This window comes from Tachypleus tridentatus, chromosome 7, assembly GCF_004210375.1.
Source record: "Tachypleus tridentatus isolate NWPU-2018 chromosome 7, ASM421037v1, whole genome shotgun sequence".
In the NCBI taxonomy this organism is placed as follows: Eukaryota; Metazoa; Arthropoda; class Merostomata; order Xiphosura; family Limulidae; genus Tachypleus; species Tachypleus tridentatus.
The window spans coordinates 63978369-64002805 of record NC_134831.1 but is presented as its reverse complement, the minus strand read 5'-3'; the positions used below and the strand labels follow the sequence as shown (position 1 = coordinate 64002805).

At 33.4% G+C, this 24437-nt stretch overlaps 1 protein-coding gene across 1 annotated transcript in view; it reads left to right on the top strand.

The window, feature by feature from the left end:
* LOC143255834 (bone morphogenetic protein 3-like) overlaps window positions 1–23607 on the top strand; it is a 46155-nt gene extending 22548 nt beyond the window's left edge. Inside the window, exons 2-3 of the mRNA XM_076512137.1 lie at window positions 16769–17733; window positions 21287–23607. Of these exons, the coding sequence (XP_076368252.1) occupies window positions 16769–17733; window positions 21287–21478 (1157 nt within the window). The 3' untranslated portion in view covers window positions 21479–23607. The remainder of the gene's footprint in view (window positions 1–16768; window positions 17734–21286) is intronic.
* The last annotated feature ends 830 nt before the right edge of the window (window positions 23608–24437 follow it).

The window sequence follows — 24437 nt, the reverse complement described above, 5'->3', positions numbered from 1 at the left end:
AAAATTTAATGACTCAAAATCAGTATCAGAATTAACAGTCAAAAGCCACTTCACTCAAATACATAGCAAATATATGATATTTTGATAAATTAATGTGGTATCAAAAATAAAATGGTGGAACTTTAGTGTGTTTTTTTCTAGAAATGTTTCTTTTCTTCTTGTTGTTTTACAAAATCGACTACATTTAGAGATATGGCTCAAAGAATAATATATAATTTAATAATAACCACATCTTCACTAAATAAAGTCCATAACTAACTGGATACAATTAGCAATCGCCTCCATTCCGGTTTTGTTTTGCTTGTTTGTTTGTTTTAATTTCGCGCAAAGCTACTCGAGGGCTATCTGCACTAGTCATCCCTAATTTTGCAGTGTAAGATTAGAGGGAAGGCAGCTAGTCATCACCACCCACCGCCAACTCTTAAGCTACTCTGTTACCAACGAATAGTGGGACTGACCGCACATTTAACAACCCCACGGCTGAAAGGGCAAGCATGTTTAGTGTGACCGGAATTCAAACCTGCGACCCTCAGATTACATGTATCGCTGAAGTCTTCTTGCTCTGTATACATTTAAAATAAGAGATCTTTGATTTGTCGTCAGTTACCATAAAATAGTGTATATAATGTTCTACTTACCATTCTTAAAGGGTTTGGTTTATTTCGACCCTCATTGAAATGTCTGTTGCATTTCAATATTTTGTTTAAAGCTCTTTTATCTTAGTCACCTTTTATAGAGACTTATTCCGTTTCGATTGCCATCTTTGATAAGATTTGATGGTATGTATCTTTGAATCAATCAAAGAAACGAAATTTGTTACGACACTTCTCATAGAAAGACACATTCCTTTGATGGTTGGAGAGTTACTTGTTTTGTCTTATAGAGAAATCGTTATATGACTATATAACTGTATTTATGGCTTTAGCATTCACCTGGCACATTCATAATTAGTTTATTTTGCAAATGGAAGTAACCACCTAGACGTGAGTGTCTTAGAAAAATAGACAGTCGGTGTGTATATCTCATGAACTTTAAAAGGATCTAAAAGGATTTATATAAATTTTTAAACTAATTTTTACTCCTTTTTCGTTTGAATCAATTATCAGTTTGAAGGACTTCTGTTGTAACAAGTTATAGATTTGACAATGCATGTTTCATTGTTCGAAATCTACAATTAAAACATAAGCATTGAAAACACATCAGTACATTTGTGTTCAAAATTAATATTTTGAATATAAAACTCGAATATAAGAAACTTCAGCAAAATTTCTATATTTGGTCTATGTGTACTTTTTTTTTTTAAATTCTATCAGTAATTCATGAACATTTTGTGGTAGTTATTGAAAAACCTGATTTATGTTCGAAACCGATTACTTTATTATTATTGTTCACAAAAATTAACAATTACTTTTACGCCTACATGCCAGCACAGCGTGGTCAGGTGGTGCAGGTGCTAGACTCGTAATTTGAGGGTCGCGGGTTCGAATCCCCCTCACACCAAACTTGCTCACCCTTTTAGCCATGGGGTGTTATAATATGTTGGTCAATCCCACTATTTGTTGATAAAATAGTAGCTCAAGAGTTGGTGGTGGGCGGTGATGATTAGATAACTAGCTGCCTTCCTTCTGGTCTTACATTACTAAATTAGACATGACTAGTGCAGATAGCCCTCGTGTATCTTTGTGCGAAATTCAAAACAAACAAACAAACCTATGTGCAAAATTTGCACGGAAAGTTTTGCATGATTAAATAACGGAAACTTAATAAAACTTTGTTTAGAGAGTGTCAAATACTCTTTCATATCTTAAGATATAAGAAAGAAAAATCACCGGTAATTATCGAAGATGAAATTTACGAAAAGCCACAAATCTCCACTTCTATGTCTACCTTAGTTTTGGTGTTTCTGGATTTAATTATATTAAAATATTTTAATATTTTGAAAATATCCAAAGTTTTATAACAGAGAAAGTAAGAGTATTCATAGAAATATTAAAGCTTATGTTTTCTATAGTAGTCTAGTTAGTTTTGTAAACTTTGGATGACTTAAGGACCATTAAATAAAGAACAACGTTCAAAGTTACAGTTAAAATTATCGGATCGTTTTACTCTTTTATTATTTGCGTCCTTGAGTGCGTTGGAAGGTCTAATCCAAGTCCCGATAAAAAATAATTAAAATAGGTATCTATTAACTGTTTCTAAGCGAACATAATCAACTTGAAAAGTTAGAGATGTTACAGACTCAAGAAGTCTTCGATATATAATTCTGTAATTTTCTTTTTATTCCACCTGTAAATTGTGTTTGAATGTTCATAACGTTCTGCTTACAACGTACAGCAGATGAACTGCGCATTATATGTTTTAGGAAATCCTATCCAACCAGAATTAATAGCTACGTATTTAAGTCGTAGCTCATGGTCAGCTTGGTCATTTTACTGACTGTTTACGGGTCACCCGCATTTGTCCACGAAAGAGGCTGTTGTCCTCTGCATGTGGGAAGTGGCAATCTCAGAGCACGTGATCTACAACGGATATTATTTATCAATTATTCTTCACTTCACTAAACAAACATTTCTTCCACAAACGTTTCTACCTGTCAAAATTCTAAAGAACTTATGGAAGTGGAACTTAAGGCTAGTCTGTCGCTAGAGCCTGACGAATGGGTTAAAGGTGAGAGGGAGCGTTTGGTTTTCTGACAAGACGTCTTCATGACGTTTAAACCTGCCCTCTAGACGAGAAGAAGATTCCTTATAAATTAGGCATGGACGTCCGTTGAAGAAACAAAAAAGTATTTGTTTCTATATTACTAGAGTCAAGAAAATTGAGGGACAGAAATTTAAGTGAAAGAGAATAGTTTTAATTTAAAATAAACAATTTTAACCACAATAAAAACAAGAATCTTTGTATTTAAAAGAACCTAAATAAAACCTTCCTTCTATGTTTTTATAAATCAGCTTCTTTCATTCTCTAAACTATAAATTGACTTTTTCTTCAATCACAGTTGATTAATGTAATATTAATTTTAATTATATTCTTCAGTTTCATAATAAAATACTTCTGTTCATACATGTTCGCAAAATTGTTAGTTTAACTTATATTAAAATATTTAAAATACATTTCGAGCAAAAAAGCTAGACGATCAGAGATTCAGTTTAACAAGGAGTATGCATGATATAAAAGTTTGCCCTAAAGCCTTAGAAAAACAATAGTTAACATTTGAGTTGATTATTATTTCTTTGTTATTAAGAGAAGAGTTCTACTCACCACGTGTATCCAAACCCGGTTTTTAGGATTATAAGCCTTCAGACTTCCATTGAGTCATTAGGTGGTGAATCTGGATAAGAATATCCCAATAGACTTATTTGGCTAATATATTACGTATTAAAAATTTATTTTCATTTATACTGTTTTCACCTCCGTTAGGGTTAGAAAATTTTACACAAATTTTTCCTACTAAATTTGTTTTATCTTACTAAAGTGTTGTCTAAAATAAGCATATAACGAAATTCGTTGATGATATCAGTATTAAAAATTAAGGTATTACAGGCACTTTAAAAAGTAATAGAATTTGTAGAAGTTTGAATTTGCCTTTCTTTGAATAAAAACAACATTAAACGACTGTAACAAGTAATAACATTGACTGAGAAAATACAGTTTACAATATCGGGAAAATCGAAACTTAACCCTCACTACCCTAGTGATGAGATTGAAAATAATAGATGGCTCTTACAAAACAGATCTTACACGATATGTAAGTTCTTCCAACTAATGTACAATGACTTTCTCTGAAAGTATTTTTTCGTAAAACTAAATTAGACATTGGAACTTTGCAAAATGTTCAGTAGTTGGAACATTTTAACAAATAATCCGTAATTTAGCATGCTCAATATCAAATTTAAAAGGTTTAATCTTGATTGTTGAAAGGTTAAAAAGTTAGGATTTTTTGTTGTTTAGAAAAAAAAAGCAAAAAAAAATTATTACAGCAGGAATTTAAGGCTTTGAATTCTTGGAAAGCAAAAAAAAAAAGATAAAAATACATCCTGTTTGGGTTCATTTGTCCGACCGTTCATTTGATGGGTCTAATATATCTTGCGGGTGTTTCATTCCACTTTAACCCCGCGCCAACCGCAAAATAACATAATAGAAAACACACTGTGAAAAATTGCCAAACTAAAGCGTTTCTTGAAACCCGGAAGAAGAAGTTTTAATATAAAGTCAAGTTTTTTGTTTAAATCAGTTATATTCAACTTGGTAATGAGTTGATGAAAGTTTGTAATTATTTGATGACATTTCCAGACAGAAATTTAGATAGATTAAAATAATATGGAACAAAATGTGGAAGCAAGAGATATACGTTAGTTAGGACTGTAAATCACTTTCTAAAAACGTGAAACCATCTTACTCTACAAACATATTTTCCTTATTGACATAGCTCAAAAATTTGAGGTTCGACCTCCGCTCATTCATTAACCAGCTCTGTGTTAAAACAAAAAAACTTTTATTTTTATCAAATAACACAGATAATTTTATTGTATTTCCATTTTTACATGTTGTACGGTAATTGCTATACGCTGAATACAGAAATTATACCAATTTTTCTTCACACAAAAGTTTTTCACACAACGTCATATGTATTTTTACATAAGTGAATCGTTTCCATTGAAATCGGTTATAATTTTGTTATGCTTAAAATGTTAACAGCCACTGGTTGTGATTTTTCTAAACAAATCACGGCGTAAAATTGTTATCAATCTTTCTAGAACTCAAACATAATAACAAAAAATATTCATTGGGGTAAATGAAATTGATCTAAGAAAGAGTTTACTCCTTCGAGATTTGTAAAACATTCCTAACTTAATAAAAATAATTTAATATTATTTTCGAAATCTGCGTAGCTGGATATTAAAAGTAACAAATCTGGATTTGTTTGTGGTATTTGCTAGAAATTCGATTTTTTTTCAAGAATTTCTCGTATTGATTTATACCGGAAGAAAACTACCATTCTTATTAATACAACTCAGTTGAACCAAGCCTCTGTTAGTGTGTGTGTCCTCACTCATAAGTGGTGAACCGCTGGACTGATTTTAACCAATCTGGTATAAACACTCAGAGTCTTCGAGAAGTGCCATAGGACGGATCAAAGTTCGAGTCTTATCCTTTATATTACCCTCAAGAAGTCCACACGTCTTCTCAGTTCGTTAAGGAGATCTGGAAGCTTGTATAAAAAAATAAATAATCGATCCTCGTGACACGTACTTGACGAAAAAATTTACACTTTCTCTATAAATATAAGAACATTGAAATTATATCACCAACGTACATGATTATAAATGAAAATCCTTTATTTAAATAAACATTATTGTATCAAATGCTGATCAGATAAACTGAGAATGGCATAGGCCATTAATTAATAGCAGGAAGATATACATAACTTAATCTTAATATACATAACATAAACAAACCTAGAAATTCATTTATTTTGATGTTATAAATTACAATTGCATTACTTCTTAAACATACAAATAGGTTTGTGTTTGTTTGTGTTTTCTTATAGCAAAGCCACATTGGGCTATCTGCTGAGCCCACCGGGGGGAATCAAACCCCTGATTTTAGCGTTGTAAATCCAAAGATATACCGCTGTACTAGCAGGGAGCCATACAAATAGGATATGAATCTCTTTGGCTCTAAGATTATGACTGAAAGCTGTGCAGGTTTGGTTTGTTTTGAATTTCGCGCAAAGGTACACAAGAGCTATCTGCGCTAGCAGTCCTTAATTTAATAGTGTAAGACTAGAGGGAAGACAGCTAGTCATCACCACCCACCGCCAACTCTTGGTCTACTTTTTTTACCAACGAATAGTGGGATTAACCGTCACATTATTACGCCCCCACGGCTGAAAGGGCAACCATGTCTGGTTTGACGGGGATTCAAATCCTGGACCCACGGATTACAAGTCGAGTGCCTTAACCACCTGATCATGCCTAGCCGAAAGCTGTATAGTAGAAAGTATTATAGGTCAGTTTATTTATTTATTTGGATTTCTCCAAAGTTTGAGAGTTATATGCACTAGTTTTACCTGATCAACATTACCGACCGTCAACTCTTGGACTACTATTTGCTAACAAATAACGGAATTAACCGTCGTATATAGACCTCCCTTGGCCGAGAAGACAAGCATGTTTGGGAACGGGTTTCGAACTCCTACTTAGGATTGGAGCGTCCATCAGGCCATGAATGGTTTGTTTGGATAGGACGCCAGAACAAGATGTTCTCGTCCGATTTGTCCTAAGGTGTGAACTTAAAATTATTTTCGTTTTAGCGTAAAAAAATGTTATTAGCCTTAATATATGTGAATTAACCTCAACAAACTACTATATGTAGTTGAATCTATCAAATACTGAGAATATTCTGTTGTGGTTATAGTAATTCGTTATAGTTAATAACGTCTATTTTGATTTGTCAGCCTCTGGGTTATTCTTCAGAAATAACAAAAGTGAGTTCCATATAAAATGCTAATCATACCGTTACAGAAACTGAACAGTGGAAACAACAAAAGTTACTATACAAAAACTGATTCGTTTTACCAACGCTACAGTGTCCATGACATATCATTTAGACCACTAAGTAATGCAGGATCATAGCTTTTTGAGTGTATTCAAGAGATATAAAAACCTTATATTGTCGTGAATGTCATCCAACAAAGCGGACAAGACTGAACTCAAAGCTTTTCCAGAAAACTGTACTCTATTATTTTATCCAGTGTTTTAACGTTTGAAAGCCAAAAATTGACAAGTTAAGTTTTTTATTTTGTTTTTATTTTTTGCAGATATGTTTTTAAAGGATATCGAATTAACGATTCTTTCGTGTTTTTTAAGTTTAGAAAATGAAGCTTTGTACAAATAAGATTCATGTTAAACTTCACATCTATTTGATTAAAAAAGCTGTCATTATTTTAAACAAAAAATATGAGAATAGATGTTACGTTATCATTGTAGACAAGTACAAGTGAAAATCTAGTGTTTAAGTAAACTTCACTCTATGTATTTGTAACGAATAATAATAACAATAATTGAATAAGTTTTGTGTCAGAGAAACTTAGACCGGTATCGATACTTAATAAATAATAGAAAGTCGTGAATAACTGTTAGTACCTCTTAGTGACTTTACGTTTTGGAAGGCATCACCAGTACTAGTTGAAAAACATATAAAAAATCAAGGAAGATATAAAACATTGTAAACATTGTAACAACATCTAAAGATATAAAACATTGTAAAGATTGTAACAACATCTAAAGATATAAAACATTGTAAAGATTGTAACAACATCTAAAGATATAAGACATTGTAAACATTGTAACAACATCTAAAGATATAAAATATTGTAAACATTGTAACAACATCTAAAGATATAAAACAATATAAACATTGTAACAACATCTAAAGATATAAAACATTATAAACATTGTAACAACATCTAAAAATCTGTTATTCAATAGTTAATAACTTAAGCATTTATTCGATAGTTGATTTAATATACCATGGTTCGCATAATACGTGAAGATTATGAAAATTCCAGTATGAAGTATACCATAGTTCGAGGGTCGGCATGGCCAAGCGTGTTAAGGCGTGCGACTCGTAATCTGAGGGTCGCGAGTTCGCATCCCCGTCGCGCCAAACGCATTATAATGTGACGCTCAATCCCAAAGAGTAGCCCAAGAGTTGGCGGTGGGTGGTGATGACTAGCTGCCTTCCCTCTAGTCTTGCACTGCTAAATTAGGGACGGCTAGCACAGATAGCCCTCGAGTAGCTTTGTGCGAAATTCTAAAACAAACAAACCATTGTTCGCATAATACGTGAAAATTATGAAAATTCCAGTATGAAGTATACCATAGTTCACATAATATGTGAATATTATCGAAATTGCAGTACAAATTAACTGAACCAACTCTACAGTGTAAACCTCTTCTTAGATCTGAAAACTATGGAAGTTGAAGTCGGAATCTTTGTTTTGCACTTTTATTAATGAACAATTATACTACTATTCCGTTTATGAACCTGCTGTAAAAATGACTTCTTATTACCTGTCGTTTATACGATCATACTAAATCCATTACTGCACTTTGAGTTACAGATTGAGACTCGGTACAAATGTCTAAAAAATTATACATAGGGGAGGGAAAGATAGCATTAGGTTTAACAACAGGTTTATGTACTCTCCACAACAGACACGATGTTTTAGTTTATCACTGCTATCATTCTTGCACTCTGCGGTGAGATTATTTTATTCTGTTTTTGTCTTCTAGCTTACCATTGTTAAGTGTTAGTTCTGCTTTACAAAAAGACATGATTTTCCCATTTGTGATATATAACAAAGACCTGTTAAATATCTCTAGTTTCGTGCACAGGAGAAATTTGCCAGAGGGCTTAGTGATAATATAGTTATTTGTTACTAAGTTCATACCATCCACGTGAATAATTATCTTTTGTATATTTGAGTTTTGTTTTTATTGTTATGTTCTATGTTTTTGGAACATAGCTTTAAATTATACCTTATGTAAAAAAATAATTTTTACTAGCACTAATAATAATGTACATGTTTTCTAGACTAAAGTGATCTGAAACATAAAACGTGGCAAAACAATTGTTACCGCTGTTAATTTTCAGTACAAAACTATGAAATAGGCTTACTGTGTTCGGTCAAACGCGGGAACCGAACCCCGACTTTTAGCGTTGTAGTTAAAACAAAAACATATTGATGACACACCAGGGAACTCCAGTACAAAGTGGATTGTTTGAAATTTAGTGAAACAAACCTCTTCCGAACTTAATTTTTTTTAAAGTAGAAATGAAAGGCGATTTTATCTTTAAACATTTAGAATTATAAGTGAAACGTTTCGTATTTTAAGTATCTTTATTGCTATAAAGAAATTAAACTACCACTACGCATAACGCTTATTCTACAGAAATACTGATAATAATTTTAATAGAACAATACATTTTATGTGGATAATTATGTTAGATCTAAAGCAGTGGGTGTCTTTTTATTAATAACAATAACGTATACTTTATGATTCCATTGAAACATATAGTTACAGTTTCACTGTTACAAGCAAGTACTATTTTAAGAAGCATGATTATGATTAAGAAGCAGTATAGCGTACCGATAAATAAATAATTAAAAATATATTTTTCATACCACTGTGCTTGCATTGTTTAGAATATTGTAAAATGTTAATTTAGTATGTTAGATTATTTTTAACCCTAAGAACTTGTCATTTGTATTAAATTTGAATAACGAGTCATTGTAACCAGCTTATTGATTGCCCTCCAGCAGTTCAGCGGTATGTCTGCGGACTTACAACGCTGAAAGCCGGGTTTCGATACATACCAGTGATGGGCAGAGCACAAATAGCCCATTGTGTAGCTTTGTGCTTAATTCAAAATAACAACAACAACATCTTACTGATTACTCAGTTGCTTCTGTGCGCCGTAATTTTCTAAAGTAAGTCCATTTGTGTAGATCTGTGCTGTCAACAACAAAAATGATTTGGCTCCAGTACTGGCGTTTCCTACCGGTCGCTGTATAATAATTTGAAATATTGAATAACATCACACATTGCCATCTATTGTCAGATAAATTAACTATAATATAATAACAAAATGTACAAAATAATGTAAAAGTTTTAAACATAAGTTTATTACTAATAAGATCAAATTCATTCTAAATACGTAAAATCACTGAAAAATCCAAAACAAGTGAAATAATTACTGCTAGTTGGTTTAATGGTCAGGTGGGTTAAGGCGTTCGACTCGTAATCCAAAGGTCGCGGGTTCGAACCCCCTCGCACCAAACATGCTCGCCCTTTCAGCTGTGGTGGCGTTATAATGTGACGGTCAATCCCATTAGTCGTAGGTAAAAGAATAGCCCAAGAGTTGGTGGTGAGTGGTAATGACTAGCTGCCTTCATTCTAGCCTTATACTGCTAAGCTAGGGACGGCTAGCGCAGATAGCCCTCGTGTAGCTTTGCGCGAAAATAAAAAAAACAAACAGTAGCGATGCGTTTTTGATTCTTTTTTTAAATCTTTTATGATTTGAGTTTATACGGTAACCATTGTACATATATACTAAACCAGCTGTTAATAAATTTATTGCAAAGTGTTGTATCTTTCTATGTTCTTCTTGTTGGCGTTATAATCGTTACAATAAAAGTTACAATGTTCGCAATTTTACCTCCTAACTAATATTCATATGGTTAATTGAACTTTAAGGGTACTATTTTAACCTACTAGAGCAGTAACATATTATTGCAATTGCGAGCTGTGGCGCCAAGGGCGAAAATTTAGCTCGAATGTGTTTAGCGCATGCAGATTCCTGGCTTCATGTATTTCTCACATCTTCTCCAACAACATTTCAGTCATTTTGATTCAGCTTTGTTTCTCGTGGATTCTTAAATTATTGTGAAGCATATTTTTTCTTAATGTTACGCTGACGAATATATCAGTTTGACAGAAAGTATTATCTAGTGTCTGTGAAGGGAAGAGAAATCTTAGATATAAGTGTAAGTTTAAGAGCATTCCCAACATTTCACTGTATTATCCATCTACTTTTTTCACGTTCTACGACACCTGATACCCAATATCTCTACTTCCTCCTCCCTCCGGGCAACAATACGACTAGCTATATGGTTTGAACACTTTGTCAATAGAATAGCCAGTAAGCAACTATCAACAGAAGGATATTAAATGTCATTTTACACATTGTGATTTAGAACATTCAAAGATAAAATAAAAAACGGGAAGATAGCGCCACAGAGTGGTTCATCTTTGAGTTTCAAGGAGATATTTATCTCCCTCGTTCCAAGTAACACGAACTCCCATAATCTGACCTACTTTATCCAACCAACTTTAAAAATTGTTCCTTTTTTTTTTCTCTCTTCAGTAAAACTGTTTGAAGACGTCATCTGCTCGTACTTTGCTTCATTTATCATGTCAAAGTAACAGCATATAAATTTCTACTGGTTTTCTTGTGGAATCGAGGTTGTCTTTAAACAGTTAATAAATACATACAGAAATACATTGAATGAAAAATAATCTATACACGAAAAACATAAACGACATTAAGACTGACAGAAACGAAATATTTTGTGTCATCAAGTTGGAAAAGTATTAATAATAAAAAAATGCTACAACGTAAGTTAATATTCTCAAATATTTTCTGTTTGTGGCCCCACATGACCAGGTGGTTAAGGCACTCGACTCGTAATAAGAGAGTCGAGGGTTGGAATCCCTGTTGCACCAAACATGCTCGTCCTCTCAGTGGGGCATTATAATGTGACGGTCAATCCCATTATTTGTTGGTAAAAGAGTAGCCCAAGAGCTGGCGGTGGGTGGTGAGGACTAGCTGCCTTCCCTCTAGTCTTACACTGCTAAATTAGGGACGGCTAGCGCAGATAGCCATCGTGTTGCTTTGCGCAAAATTCAAAACAAACCAAATCTTCTGTTCGTAAAAAAAATGTTAGCTTGATTAAAACAGGTATAAGTTCATATCCCAACTATTAATACTGTTTCTTTAAAACAAACAAACGCTCTTTCTCTCTTCTTCTTACTGTTTATGTTAGAGTTTTTGCAAAAACATACAAAAAGACATCGTTCCTAATTTTGTTTTGATAGACTAAAGGGAAGGCAACTTGCCAGTATTTTTCATGACAACTCTTGGACTATTTTTATTCGGCTAAATAGTAGGATTTTACTTTTATTCCTATAACACACCTACAGCTACAAAGCTATTGCAGAACTCTAGTCACTTAACAACGCATGACCTCATCTCATTAGCTTCCCACGTGCTTAAAAAAAATCTCTAAAAAAAAGAGTTTTATCAAGTGTGTTAACATTTATCAATATTTCTGCTCAGATACTTGTTTGATATTTTGTCATTAATGGAAAGGCTCATAAATAGCAAACAGTAAATTTGCTCACTGAAAATCCTGCTTTTGTAAGTTTTCACCTAACTTTATCCACGCATAATTATATTACAACTGTCAATATTACAATTATCGTATTAAGTAATTCAGAGAAAAAAACTCTAATCTGAGACTCGCAGGTTCCATTCTCCGTTCTATCATACATGCTCGCCCTTACGACCGTGAAGACGTTTACAAGTTACGATAAATCCCACTATTCTTTGGTAAAAGAGTGGCCCAAGAGTGGGCGGTGGGTAGTAATAACAAGCTGCGTTCTCTGTAGTTTTTCAATGTTAAATTAGAAACGGCTAGCGCAGTTAGCCCATCGAGTAGTTTTGCGCAAAATTCAAGCCAAACCAATTGAGAAAATTAAAGTACCCGTATGTACTTTCATGTTGCTCACGCTCCATGCAAACACTGCACAACACATAATCCATAAACCTGAAAATTACTTTAAAAATACTTTTAAAAAATCCGTAACTTTCAGTAGCTTTATATGCTTTTGCATATGATGAGCTATGTTTTGTCCAGTTGTTTCACCTTTATACAAAGTCCGAGAATACTCGGTAAAGATATATTTATTCATCCAAGTACTGAATTAATTAATTACATTAATTAATTACAAAAGACATAAACACTGATTTGCTCATTATCATTTTTTATAAACATTATTTTTCCCTTTATGCGTTTGTCTGTTTTGAATTTCGCGCAAAGCTATACGAGGGCTATCTGCGCTAGCCGTCCTTCATGATAGGATACCTTTCCTCTGGTCAGCATTTCTGAATTAGGAATGGCTAAGACTGTGTCTCACAAGTCCCTCACCTGATTTTTTTATGTGAGTTTCATATAAGGCGCTGTCCAGATTTTAAGTATGAACAAATCCAGTTAAAGTTTTAGTCTGGATTAAGTAATTTTGAGAAAAAGTACTAAAATAACTCTTATACAACTTTCTGCCAGTTTAATATTTGGACGCTATTAATAACTGCTTTAATAATACATATAAGATTTTCCTATTAAAGTTAAGGGCTACGTTTAACTTTTTTATTGATTTACTTTTGTAATTTATAACTTCGTCCTTTGAAGTTTTGAATTTGACAAAACTTTTTGACGTTTTTGTACATACGTGATATAAAACTTAAAATGGAAACAATGAAAGATTTTCTTTTCATTTCGATGTATTGTGTAAAATACGTCACTGATTTCGGTTTTCTGTCGTCATTCGTACGGTTGCAATTTGGAAAAGCTAGTTTAGAAAGCATGGTCTAAAAGAAACTCTTTCCTAGTTAGTGAAGTAACAATTATTTATTATACAAATGAATAGGCAGACTATCTTTAAAAGTTAATCTAGCCATAATTAGTGCTCCGTGGAGAGTCACAAAAAATTACACTTAGCTTTTCCACATAATATATTACCTCCTTTGTTCTATTTAAGATCGTATAATTATTCTGTCCAAATTTTCTAATGAGGTTTCAGTAATACAGTTAATGACAGTGTTTATTTTTAAATCTCGTGCTTTACCAAAAAGAGATAATACGTCTCGTTTAGTTATTATACTTTTCCAGAAAAATTCCCGTTTCCTTCTTTATCCTCATTATGAATTCAAAGGGGCTGTTCAAAATCGTTAGTACATCCGGGCATTATATCTGCATTAATGAATGAAGTTTTCCAACTGTTAGTAGTAAATAAATTGTCTTAGCCCTTAATAATGTATGTATGTTTTCGTATAGCAAATCCACATTGGACTATCTACTGAGTCCACCGAGGGAAATCGAACCCCTGATTTTAGCGCTCTAAATCCGAAGACTTGACGCTGTACCAGCGGGAGACAGCTCTTAATAAACTTTTTTTTTTCGCGCATTCACACCATTAACATAATTTTACGAATATACGTTTGAACATATATTCTATAATCAATTAGACTGTTTATAATGGTTTCTTGTTCCAAGTGTATGACTAATAACTACTTTCACCGATTTTTAATGTGTTTCATTTGTCAGTAAACTACATAATTCATCATTGTGTAATCTCTAGTCTAATGAATGTGTTTAAATAATTTAGACATATATATATTTGTGTTTACAAATCAAAGTTCAATAGCTCAGAATGAAACCTAAAAAAAAAGTACTCAAAATATAATTGCCTTTTACTATTTCTATTCCTTGTCATTACCATAAAGTCAGAATGAAATTGTCTGTATCGTTAGAGATATTTCAGTTGTAAAACAAGGTACAAACACAGATGTTGAACTAATTAGCAACTACGGAGAATTAATTAGGGGTTAAGAGCTGAATGCATAAGCTCACAAGCGCCCGGCATGGCCAGGTGGGTTAAGGCGTTGGACTCGTAATCTGAGGGTCACGGATTCGCATCCCGGTCGCACCAAACATGCTCGGCCTTTCAGCCGTGGGGGCGTTATAATGTGACGGTCAATCCCACTATTCGTTGGTAAAAGAGTAGCTCAAGAGTTGGTGGTGGGTGGTGATGACTAGCTGCCTTCCCTCTATTCTTACACTGCTAAATTAAAGAAGCCTAGCGCAGAAAACCCTCGAGTAGCTTTGTGCGAAATTCCAAAACAAACAAACAAATAAACCCATAACGTCTCAATTCCTACTGCCTTTTGCTACCTGCATCTAGTTGTGGAAAGGCAGTCACCTTTTGTCTTTAGAAAGATAAAAAAAATTAGCCTTGTAATAGAAATAAACCATCCTGAACAATTATTTTGCGAGAAAGAAAAAAGGTAGGGTTTACGTATTTATTACATAACTATTAAGATATTGATGTTTTAGTTCTAGTTAAAATTATGGAACACCATTTTAATAATTATTTAAAAGGTAGAAGCCGAGAGTCTTTCAAATATAGAAATATGGTGGCTTATATCTACTACAAGTTAATTTTTATGTCTGAATATAAAATTATTTTGGTTTGAATTTCGCGCAGAGCTACAGTAGGGCTATCTGCGCTAACCGTTTTTAATTTAGTAGTGTGAGACTAGAGGGAAGGCAACTTGTCATTACCCCCCCCCGCAAACCTTTGGGCTACTCTGTTACCAAAGAATATTGGAATTGACCGTCACATTATAATGCCCCCACGGCTGAAAGGGCGAGCATGTTTGATGCAACGGGTATTTTAACCAGCGACCCTTAGATTATAAGTGGAGTGCTTTAACCACCTGGTCATGCCAGACTGAGTTGAATATTAGAATTATTACCTAATTTAACATCATTTTATAATACGTATATTACTGAAATGGGCGGAGGTCGGTAGTCTCAAAATGGTTTATTTCTACCGCATGATTTTGTTATGTGTCTAACCATTTGAAATGAGTGCCTTCCCACAACTGGTTGCAGACAGCGAAAGGCTGTAGGGGCTCAGATGTTACCGGTTTTAATATTGCACTTCTCACCCATAATTGATTCTCCATGGCTGCTAATTGGATCGTCTAAGAGATGGAATATCTTTAACGTTTTGATAGCTATTACCACTTACATGTTATACTATGATCCAGTGGTAATGCGAGGACTGGCAAAAGAAATATATCCATAAACTTATTTATTTACATACCGAAAGGTATTATAATACACTTAGGGACCGGCATGGCTAGGTGGGTTAAGGCATTCGACTCGTACTCTGAAGGTCGCGGATTCGAATCCCCATCGCATCGAACATACTTGCCCTTTAGTTGGGGAGCGTTATAATGTGACACTCAATTCCACTATTCGTTGGTAAAATAGTAGTCGAAGAGTCGGCGGTGGGTGGTGATGACTAGCTGCCTTCCCTCTAGTCTTACACTGCTAAATTAAGGACGGCTAGCGCAGATAGCCATCGAGTGGCTTTGTGCAAAATTCAAAAACAAACAAACAATAAACTAGTTTTATTTTGTATAATGTACTTCATTCTCGTTACGGAATTCTTGTGTATACTTTCCAAAATACTACTATTTGTTATTTTCGACGTGGAGGTATCTTATATGCACGTCAGTTAACGATAAAATGATAAATTCCTTAAGAATAGATAGACCAGAACAAAGCAACAAATAAACATCTTTTGCCGCTACAAGTACTTTGCTAGGTCTTAAATCGAAAAATGAGATTAATAGTCACTCTTATAACGCACCCCCAGCTGAAGGTGCGAAGCTTGAACCTCCGATAAGCAGTTCACATCCGATTTGAAACACATTATTTACTTCCAAGTCATTATCTTTCAAGAATGTATAACACTGTGCTTAAATATATACAGACTTATTCCGTATTTCTTACAACAGGTTTAAGTTTCGAACAGCTTTATAACTTCCGTCTTGGTGGACGGAGGTTATGTTATGCATGTATTCGTTTGTATACTTGTCAGCGAAATTGCTCGAAAGTGACTGAATGGATTTTGACAGAAGTTGGTATACGTTTGGACCGTGGCCCAAGTTTGAAGGTTTTACTTTTTAAAGTGTCAAGAACAAAGGTTAAAGATCAAGGAGATAGTAAGGTCACACACATTAAAACAGAGGTATATGCGATCTGTTGAGTACCCCTCTAGTTTTTAATGTTTTTACTGTATCTCTCAATATTTTTCTACGAACGTGTATCGTAAGCAAACTTTAATGTAGTCTACACAGTGAATATTTTTATTGTATTCGTTAGTTTTGCATAAGATGTTTGAAACCTGAGAATTACTTTAGTTAAACGTTTTGTTTCTCATAAAACAATGGACCTAAAATCGATAGACTTAACTGTTTCCCTCTTTTCTGTATTTCCCTTTTTTACGTATTGGGTAAAAAAATTCCATCTTGCATTTATTAATCTACTGTTTCTTTATTTTGGCAGGAAAGCTGAAAGAAAAGAATATTCTCGTTTTCAACTTGACTGGAATTCGTAACTCTGAACGTATCATCAGTAGTGAGCTCCATCTTTTGAGAAGACGAAGAATTAAAGGCAGCAAATGGCGAAGGAAGCAAGTTATCGGATTTCAGATTCACCTCTTGGACTTCAGCACAGTAGCAACTTCTGTTCTACAGAAACTGGAGATGAGTCGTCATAATGACGGATGGCAAACTTATAACGTCACCAAGGGAGTCACAGCTTGTTGTAATGCAAAGGCTGATGGGAATTGTATTTTCGCTGCAAAGCTTAACGTTCATCGAAGCAACGGGAGGTATAAGTCTTTGGATTTTTTTAGAGCAATACAAAAAGGTTCGGTACCATTCCTCATTATATTTTCTGAAGATGAAAGAAATAAGAGAGCTTTCAAAGGTTTAGAAGGAAGACATTTACCTAAAGAGAGTTGGAAAATGAATACCTTTCCCTCATTTTCAAACTGGGAAGACCACGAAAGATATGAAAATAAAAATCATTTCAATCGTTCCAGAAGATCTATATGGGATAACGAAATACCGACTGATGTAATCTATAGTAAACAGATTAAATATCCTAAGTCTAATGCTCTTCATTTCCACAAAGGCAACAAGAAACAAAAACCAGGCCTTATACCGTATTCTGAAGAATCACATTATTGGAAATCATTTGGAAAATCTAGAAATATCAGACGGAAAAACAAGAGAAAACGTAGAAGAAAAAATAGAATATTACCGCAGTTTTTCCAACCAAAAAGTAAACTAGTACACAAAAACGACGCCTCTCGTTACAATAGCTATGGGTCTTACTCGCAGCTTTGTCAAAGACGAAAACTGACAGTGAATTTTGCTGATATCGGGTGGAGTCGGTGGATAATTGCGCCCACTTCCCTCGAGACCAATTACTGTGTTGGACTTTGTCCCTTTCCATTAACAAAGGTAAGAACATTACCTATACGCAATAACCTCCTAGCATACACACATCTGATTTTTCAATTCCATGAGGCCCGGCATAGCCAGGTGGTTAATAACTCGACTCGTAATCTGAGGGTAGCGAGTTCGAATCTCTGTCACACCAAACATGCTTGCCCTTTCTGTCATAAGGACGTTATAATGTGACGGTCAATCCCACTATTCATTGGTAAAAGAGTAGCCCAAGAGTTGGTGGTGGGTGGTGATGACTAGCTGCCTTCCCTCTAGTCTTACACGGCAACATTAAGGATGGCTAGCGCAGATAGTCCTCGCGTAGCTTTGTGCGAAATTCTAAACAAACAGAACCGATTTCATGAAAAGCCATTTTAAGATAAAAATTAAGTGAACTATTTTCGTGATATTAATTGTTAACTCAATCTTCAGACTTATATTCTATATTCTGTAGCATTGAATAAACCGATCTAATTATTACAGTTCATACATAAAAGTGTGGGATCACAAAACACCATTTCATTCGTCAGGCATTTGTGTACTAATAAAGTAAAGCGCCATTTAAAGAACCCGTATATATAATAAAATAATCCATCGAAAACAACCGAACCTTTTAAATGTTGTTATACTTGGCTTTTCAAAATATTGTCTGTCTAATAAACAGTTAATAACATGTAAAGACTTTCTTTTCATATTACTGGTAATAACTATTCTTTACAAAAAAACACAACAGCAACAACAGTTTTTTTCGTTTACTATTAAAAATATGCATGTAATGAAAAAAAATGGCGGTTGCTTACTGGTATCGAGATTACCAGATTGGATCTCAAAGGAATTTTAAGGAAAAGCGGGTTTGTTCATAAGTATAAATAACTCGTTTAATCGAACGTCATAGAAGAAAACTTATAGAAGGTTTTTAATTAGAGGTCTTCTCGCAAAGTAATATAAAAAGAATATATTCAACTAGAAATTAATTAACACTAAATCGTATCTTTTTATTAGAACATTTATAAAATATACAACATTAATTATTTTTTGTTGAGTTTAATGTTTAGGTACAATTTTTTCATGCTTCACTGTTTAGCTTATGTACTTTTTTATGAAAAATGTTTATATTCATTTATTACTCTTTTGTTTGTATAACTTTTAAAATATGTCGCTGTGTCTCTTCTATAGATAAGTTATGTTTTGTGAAAAACGTTTGAGAAAAACCTAAACTTCAGAAAACAAACCCTCGGAACAGGGCTATCTGGTTTTTTAACAGTTCTTCCACGAGCCGGGAACCCAGGATTTTGGCTGTATGGCAAACCTTAATATATGACATCATTCTGGAATGAGCTAAAACTCTACTTTTAACGTTGTCAGGTTAAATAAAATTCCACACGATGTTTTACGAAATAATTCGCTAATTTAGTAACGCTATCACAAGTTTTTGGTTACCATAGTTCACTGTAGTAACCTTAGAAGATGTACATGTGGTGTTGACTTACCCGCTGGCCTCTTGGATAAGATCAACCATAGTTTGTTGTGTTCTTGGATATTTGTTCCCTTTCTCATTATTTGTCTAAAGAATAAATACGAAGGTCTTGACTTTGGCGTCAGTGGGATAATTCTCATAATCTTGATCAATGGTACTCTTATCTCCTTCAGTGTAACTCGCTTACAGTAATGCTAAACAGATCATACTCTAGGCTCAAGCTGAAACCCAGACTTCAACTGACAAAAGTGACATCTAGCTGTTTCAAAAGCTTGTTCTCCCATCTTCAGTCTCTCTTTGAATGTCATTAATTAACATAGTAATTCAAGTATAACCTTTTCCCGAATACATTTCTCTGACAGAGTTTGTTGCACACCGTTGACAGATCAGAATAGTTTTGCATTATCAGATTTCTTACAAATGTGGTTTCCAATCACATTCATAAGACCATTTGGATCTCATGGGAGAACCCGGTGCAAGCAATCGATTGTTCTTGTCAAGAGCACTAAAACATGATGCCTTTCTTTGAGTTTTTTTCATTTGGAAAGTTTGATATCACTATGGGTTAGATACCATAGAACTGTGGAATTGAATAGACATCGTTTCCACGTCCTGTTGGAGTACTACAACACCTTGCTTTCACACTTGAGTTCTTGGATGATGTACATCGTTTGTTCGGTGTCATGAAATCCATGGGATCGTCAGAAGTGTCGCTAGACATTTCATCTTCATCACTCTATAATAGAATAGTGTAATCCATCCGTCCTTTTTCCTTTCTTCATATCCTTAATTTTCTCTGCTGCTGTTTCTCACCTGCTTTTCTTGCCATTTTGACCTCTGAGTGTCAATTGTTTGCATCCACACTGACAATGAGAGCATTTTCCACAAGTACTGCGCATACTCACTTTACATTTACAAGTCATTTTTTTTTCCTGTATTAACATTGTTTTATCGATACAATTTCGGTAAACTTACTTACTGAATGTTAGTAGTATGTCGATATCTGCTCTGTGGCCAGCTGTAAGTTCGGTTTTCACAAAGCGTGTGGCAGTTGCTTGCTTTCTATCCAATCAGGTTTAGTTAAAATGTTAGCCAATAAACAAACGATCTGAAATGATGTGAAAAATTAGGTTCTGTAAAATCATGGGTACCTGGTCCGTGTTAATACTGTTAAGTATATACTACAATAATTGTTTGTTTTAAATATCACTTAAGCATTCTGGTTCTAATGGTAATAATTCGGAGGTTGTGTTAAGAAACTCATACATCTGGATAACTGAAAACTTGTAAAATTATTTTATAATTTTGAAGAACGCCGTCTTTTAGTGGAATGGAATATTATGGAACAAAATAAGAAACGAAAAGTCAAACCTTATAGAACAAAAATAAGATAAAATTTACGTGAATAAAGTCCGACAAAGTGAGGAGAATTATTATTAACTTTATTTTATGTTTTAATTAATATATTAACAAAACCTTCCAGTAATTTTATTGTAGAGTATTTTTAATATATCAACAATATTACTTAGATACTTATTCATTACCTTGTCTACCACTGGATTGTAATAACACATTATATAAAGATATACATATATACACTGCTGGCCAAAATCTTAAGGCCAATGAACATAAATAAAAATATGCATTTTGCGTTGTTAGACTTAAACCACGTATTTGAGTAGAGCTTCGAAAGATAAATATAAGAAAAGGGAAAATAAAAATAAAAAACATTTTAGTATTTAAGCCAGCAGTGTATATATGAGCAATCTAAAAAAGAACGTTGAAAGTCGTCCAGTGAATACGTTTAGATAAATTTATTGTTTTTACTAATTTAGTTACATATAATTCAGTCTCCTTGCTGGGACTTACAACGCTAAAATCTGAGATTCTATTTTCCTCGGTGAACACAGCAGATAGACTGATATGGTTTTACCCTGAAATAAACTAGCAAAACAAATATATCAAAAATAAATACCTAAACGAAAATTTTAAAGAGATAGTTGAACGGTTATTATTATGTTATTAGTTTGTTTTGTCTTATGGACCCTTCTAAATGTGTACTCTAAAACAGGATGGTTTCTGTTTCCCCAGGAATTTCGACCTTCCAACCACGCTTTGATTCAAAGTATCGTGAATGCCATAGGCCTCAACCCGGATGTTCCCGCTCCGTGCTGTGTCCCGGATTCCCTATCTTCTGTTACTCTACTCTATTTTGATGAAGATGAAAACGTCATATTGAAAAATTATCCCAACATGTCGGTACAAAATTGCGCATGTCGTTGAGCGTAGCGCCATCTGACGAACAGGTTGGCGTTTATCTCGTCGTCCAACACGTATGTTTCTAAAACAAAATCTCACTGGTTTGCTCTGGATGAGAAGCAGGAAAAAAATGAAACAAAAAAGATAATTTATTGTTAAAAGGTTAGAACAGTTAATGATGTCCTCAACTTTTGTTTTTGCATATAGTGTTTATAAAGAGATTATGGTTATGTCACAATGACATCAAAAGATAGCAAAAAGACAAATTGAACATTATTATGTTTAATACTTAACCCAAATCAGAATTAAAGTTTATGACAATTCGAATTTAATTCAAAATTTGAATGAATAATACTATAAGAATTCCAAGTTTGTTGTGTAATATTTATGATCGAAGAATTTGATTTGTAATTCTTAATTAAGAGTTTTGATTAAACAAGGCAGCAGATAGCCCGATGTGGCTTTGCTATAAAAACACACCCACATTAAACAAGAAATTAGTTACTATTTAATTCAGTGTTCACGCTCATCCATATGACTCATAATAACTATGTCAAAGTCCGTACTATCAATATGATATGTAAAGTATCTATCTGAACAGAATTTCGTTTTCTAATGTGATGAAGTTTTGCCGTACTGAATGGTTTCTATTAAATAATTGAGATTTATTTTGAAATGGCATGATGTGTGTTATTTAGTTAAGAGCTATGACTAAAATATAGGATACACAGTACTGAAACCTGTCTGTAGAGTATTTTGTGCAACATTAAATTAAGAGTTATTACTGAAATTTATATGTGGTACATAAATTTGTTTAAACACAATTTTATGCTACATTAAATGAACAGCTATTACTGAAATTTATAATATGTGGTACTTAAAATTTGTTTAAACACAATTGTATGTTGCGTTGAATGAAAAGTTATTACTGAAATGTATAATATGTGGTACTTAAATTTGTTTAAACACAATTGTATGTTGCGTTGAATTAACATTGCTTACTAGTGTTTATTATTTACTTCAGATTTCTGATGGAAAGAGACAATATATATTTAATTGAATGTTCTAATTGTACTTATGTGGTACTTCGATATCGTAGGTTCCTCAGAAATCTGAGCAATTATCAAACAAGTAGCACAAAATCACAGAGGTTGTACTAAACTTTGTGTCGATATACTTTATTCTACGTGTTCATAAGTTAACCACACTTTAATAACAAAGATTAAATCATTATGTGTTAGTAGTTGTTTTGTGTTTTTAACGTACGAGTTTCGTATGTATCATTACGTTTCACATGAATGTTTAGTTTCAAACTGACACCATAACATTCAATACGAATTCTATATATATACATATATATGTGTGTGTGTGTTTGAGCTAAGCGTACTATTTTGTATCAAACTGTTAATGTTTGTTGTTGTTGTTGTTTGATCCGTCATTTATAGCTAAACAACGTGTTAAAAATATGCTTTTTTCGTCTCTTTGTGCTTGTTTAACTGATTTCAAGGGTGAGGGAGGTACCATTCTACATCAATAATTATAGACAAGAATGAAACAACAGCAGTTGACCAATTTGTTCTTTAAGGAGTCAGTTCACGCGTATGATTTTGTTTGTCTATCACTAGATTCTAAGTTTTACTGTAGAATAAACAAAAACACACTTGTATACTGTAAGATACTGAGCAAATTAAGTGCTTTAAAGCTAACATTTTTAGGTCAATTTTGATTTTGAGTATATAAGCGTATTTTTTATACAAACGTCTCTATCAAGACAATGTCAGGAGAACAGTTATATTAATATAATAATGGGCATTGTTTAAATGTGATTTAAAGAAGTGAAGTTAATATTTAACTAAGAAGATAAAGTACAAATATGCTACAAGTGGTACTGGGGACACAAAACTACAAACAAAATCGTAAAATAGTTGAAATACTTTTTACTATCTCTAACCTCTGATAATGGTGCATAAAGAACGTTTTATAGATGAATCTAAAACATATTGTAACAGTTTAAATCCTAACTTAACATCTCTCTGTAAACCTCATTTGGTTATTGTTGTTATTTGGTTTTTTCACGTATTGTTTATTTGGAAACGATTTTAGCAGGTATAACATCTTCAACAAATAAAATTATTTACTTTTTTTGCATATTTTACTTGACGTCTTGGAAGAAAGTTAATTATTTATCCAGATATTAGTATCTTTGTAGCTACAAACAATAGCACAAAACAAAGTGAATTGGCTTATTTTTGTCAAAAAGTTGATAGGTTTGATAATCTAAGCCGAAAAGCTCTTGTAAGATGTAAGCTAGGTTTCCACAGTTAAAGATGATCTGAGCTGTCGTACGATGTGAGCTAGGTTTTAACGGGTTCAGAGTTAAAGATGGCCTGAGTTGTCGTGTGATGTAATCTAGGTTTTCATGGCTTCACGAATAAAACACTGTTTGAGTTCTCTGTGGGTTCTCAAGGTTTCACAGTGAAGTAAGAAATGATTGTAACTCAGATATTGACTCAAGCTACTAAAACGTTTTGAGACAACGCCCCCTGGACACACGTTTGTATAAGGAAAAGCATCATTCACACTTCTTAAAGCAAAATATATTAATTCTCGGACAAGAACTCATAATTTTGTATTTTATTACGTCCTATGGATTTTCAAGGTTGACAAGATATAGGCAGGCGATCCAAACTCTCGAAGCAGGAACATACATTATTTCTTTGAGTATCAAGTACTGACAACTGACACTCATACTAAACGTGTGCCTCGTATTGGTGCGTATCAATTATACGGAACTGGTCTCGATCTCTTGTTTAACCCTTTTCATCCGCACATATATATGCATGAATACATACATTAAAATATATCACAAATATTGAAGAACACACCAGTCATAATGAAATAGAAAGCAGATTTTCTACAGTCCAATCAACTGTAGTTTTATTCTTTTTTTAGAAAAGGGGTTTTCTAGAAAACATAAGACAAC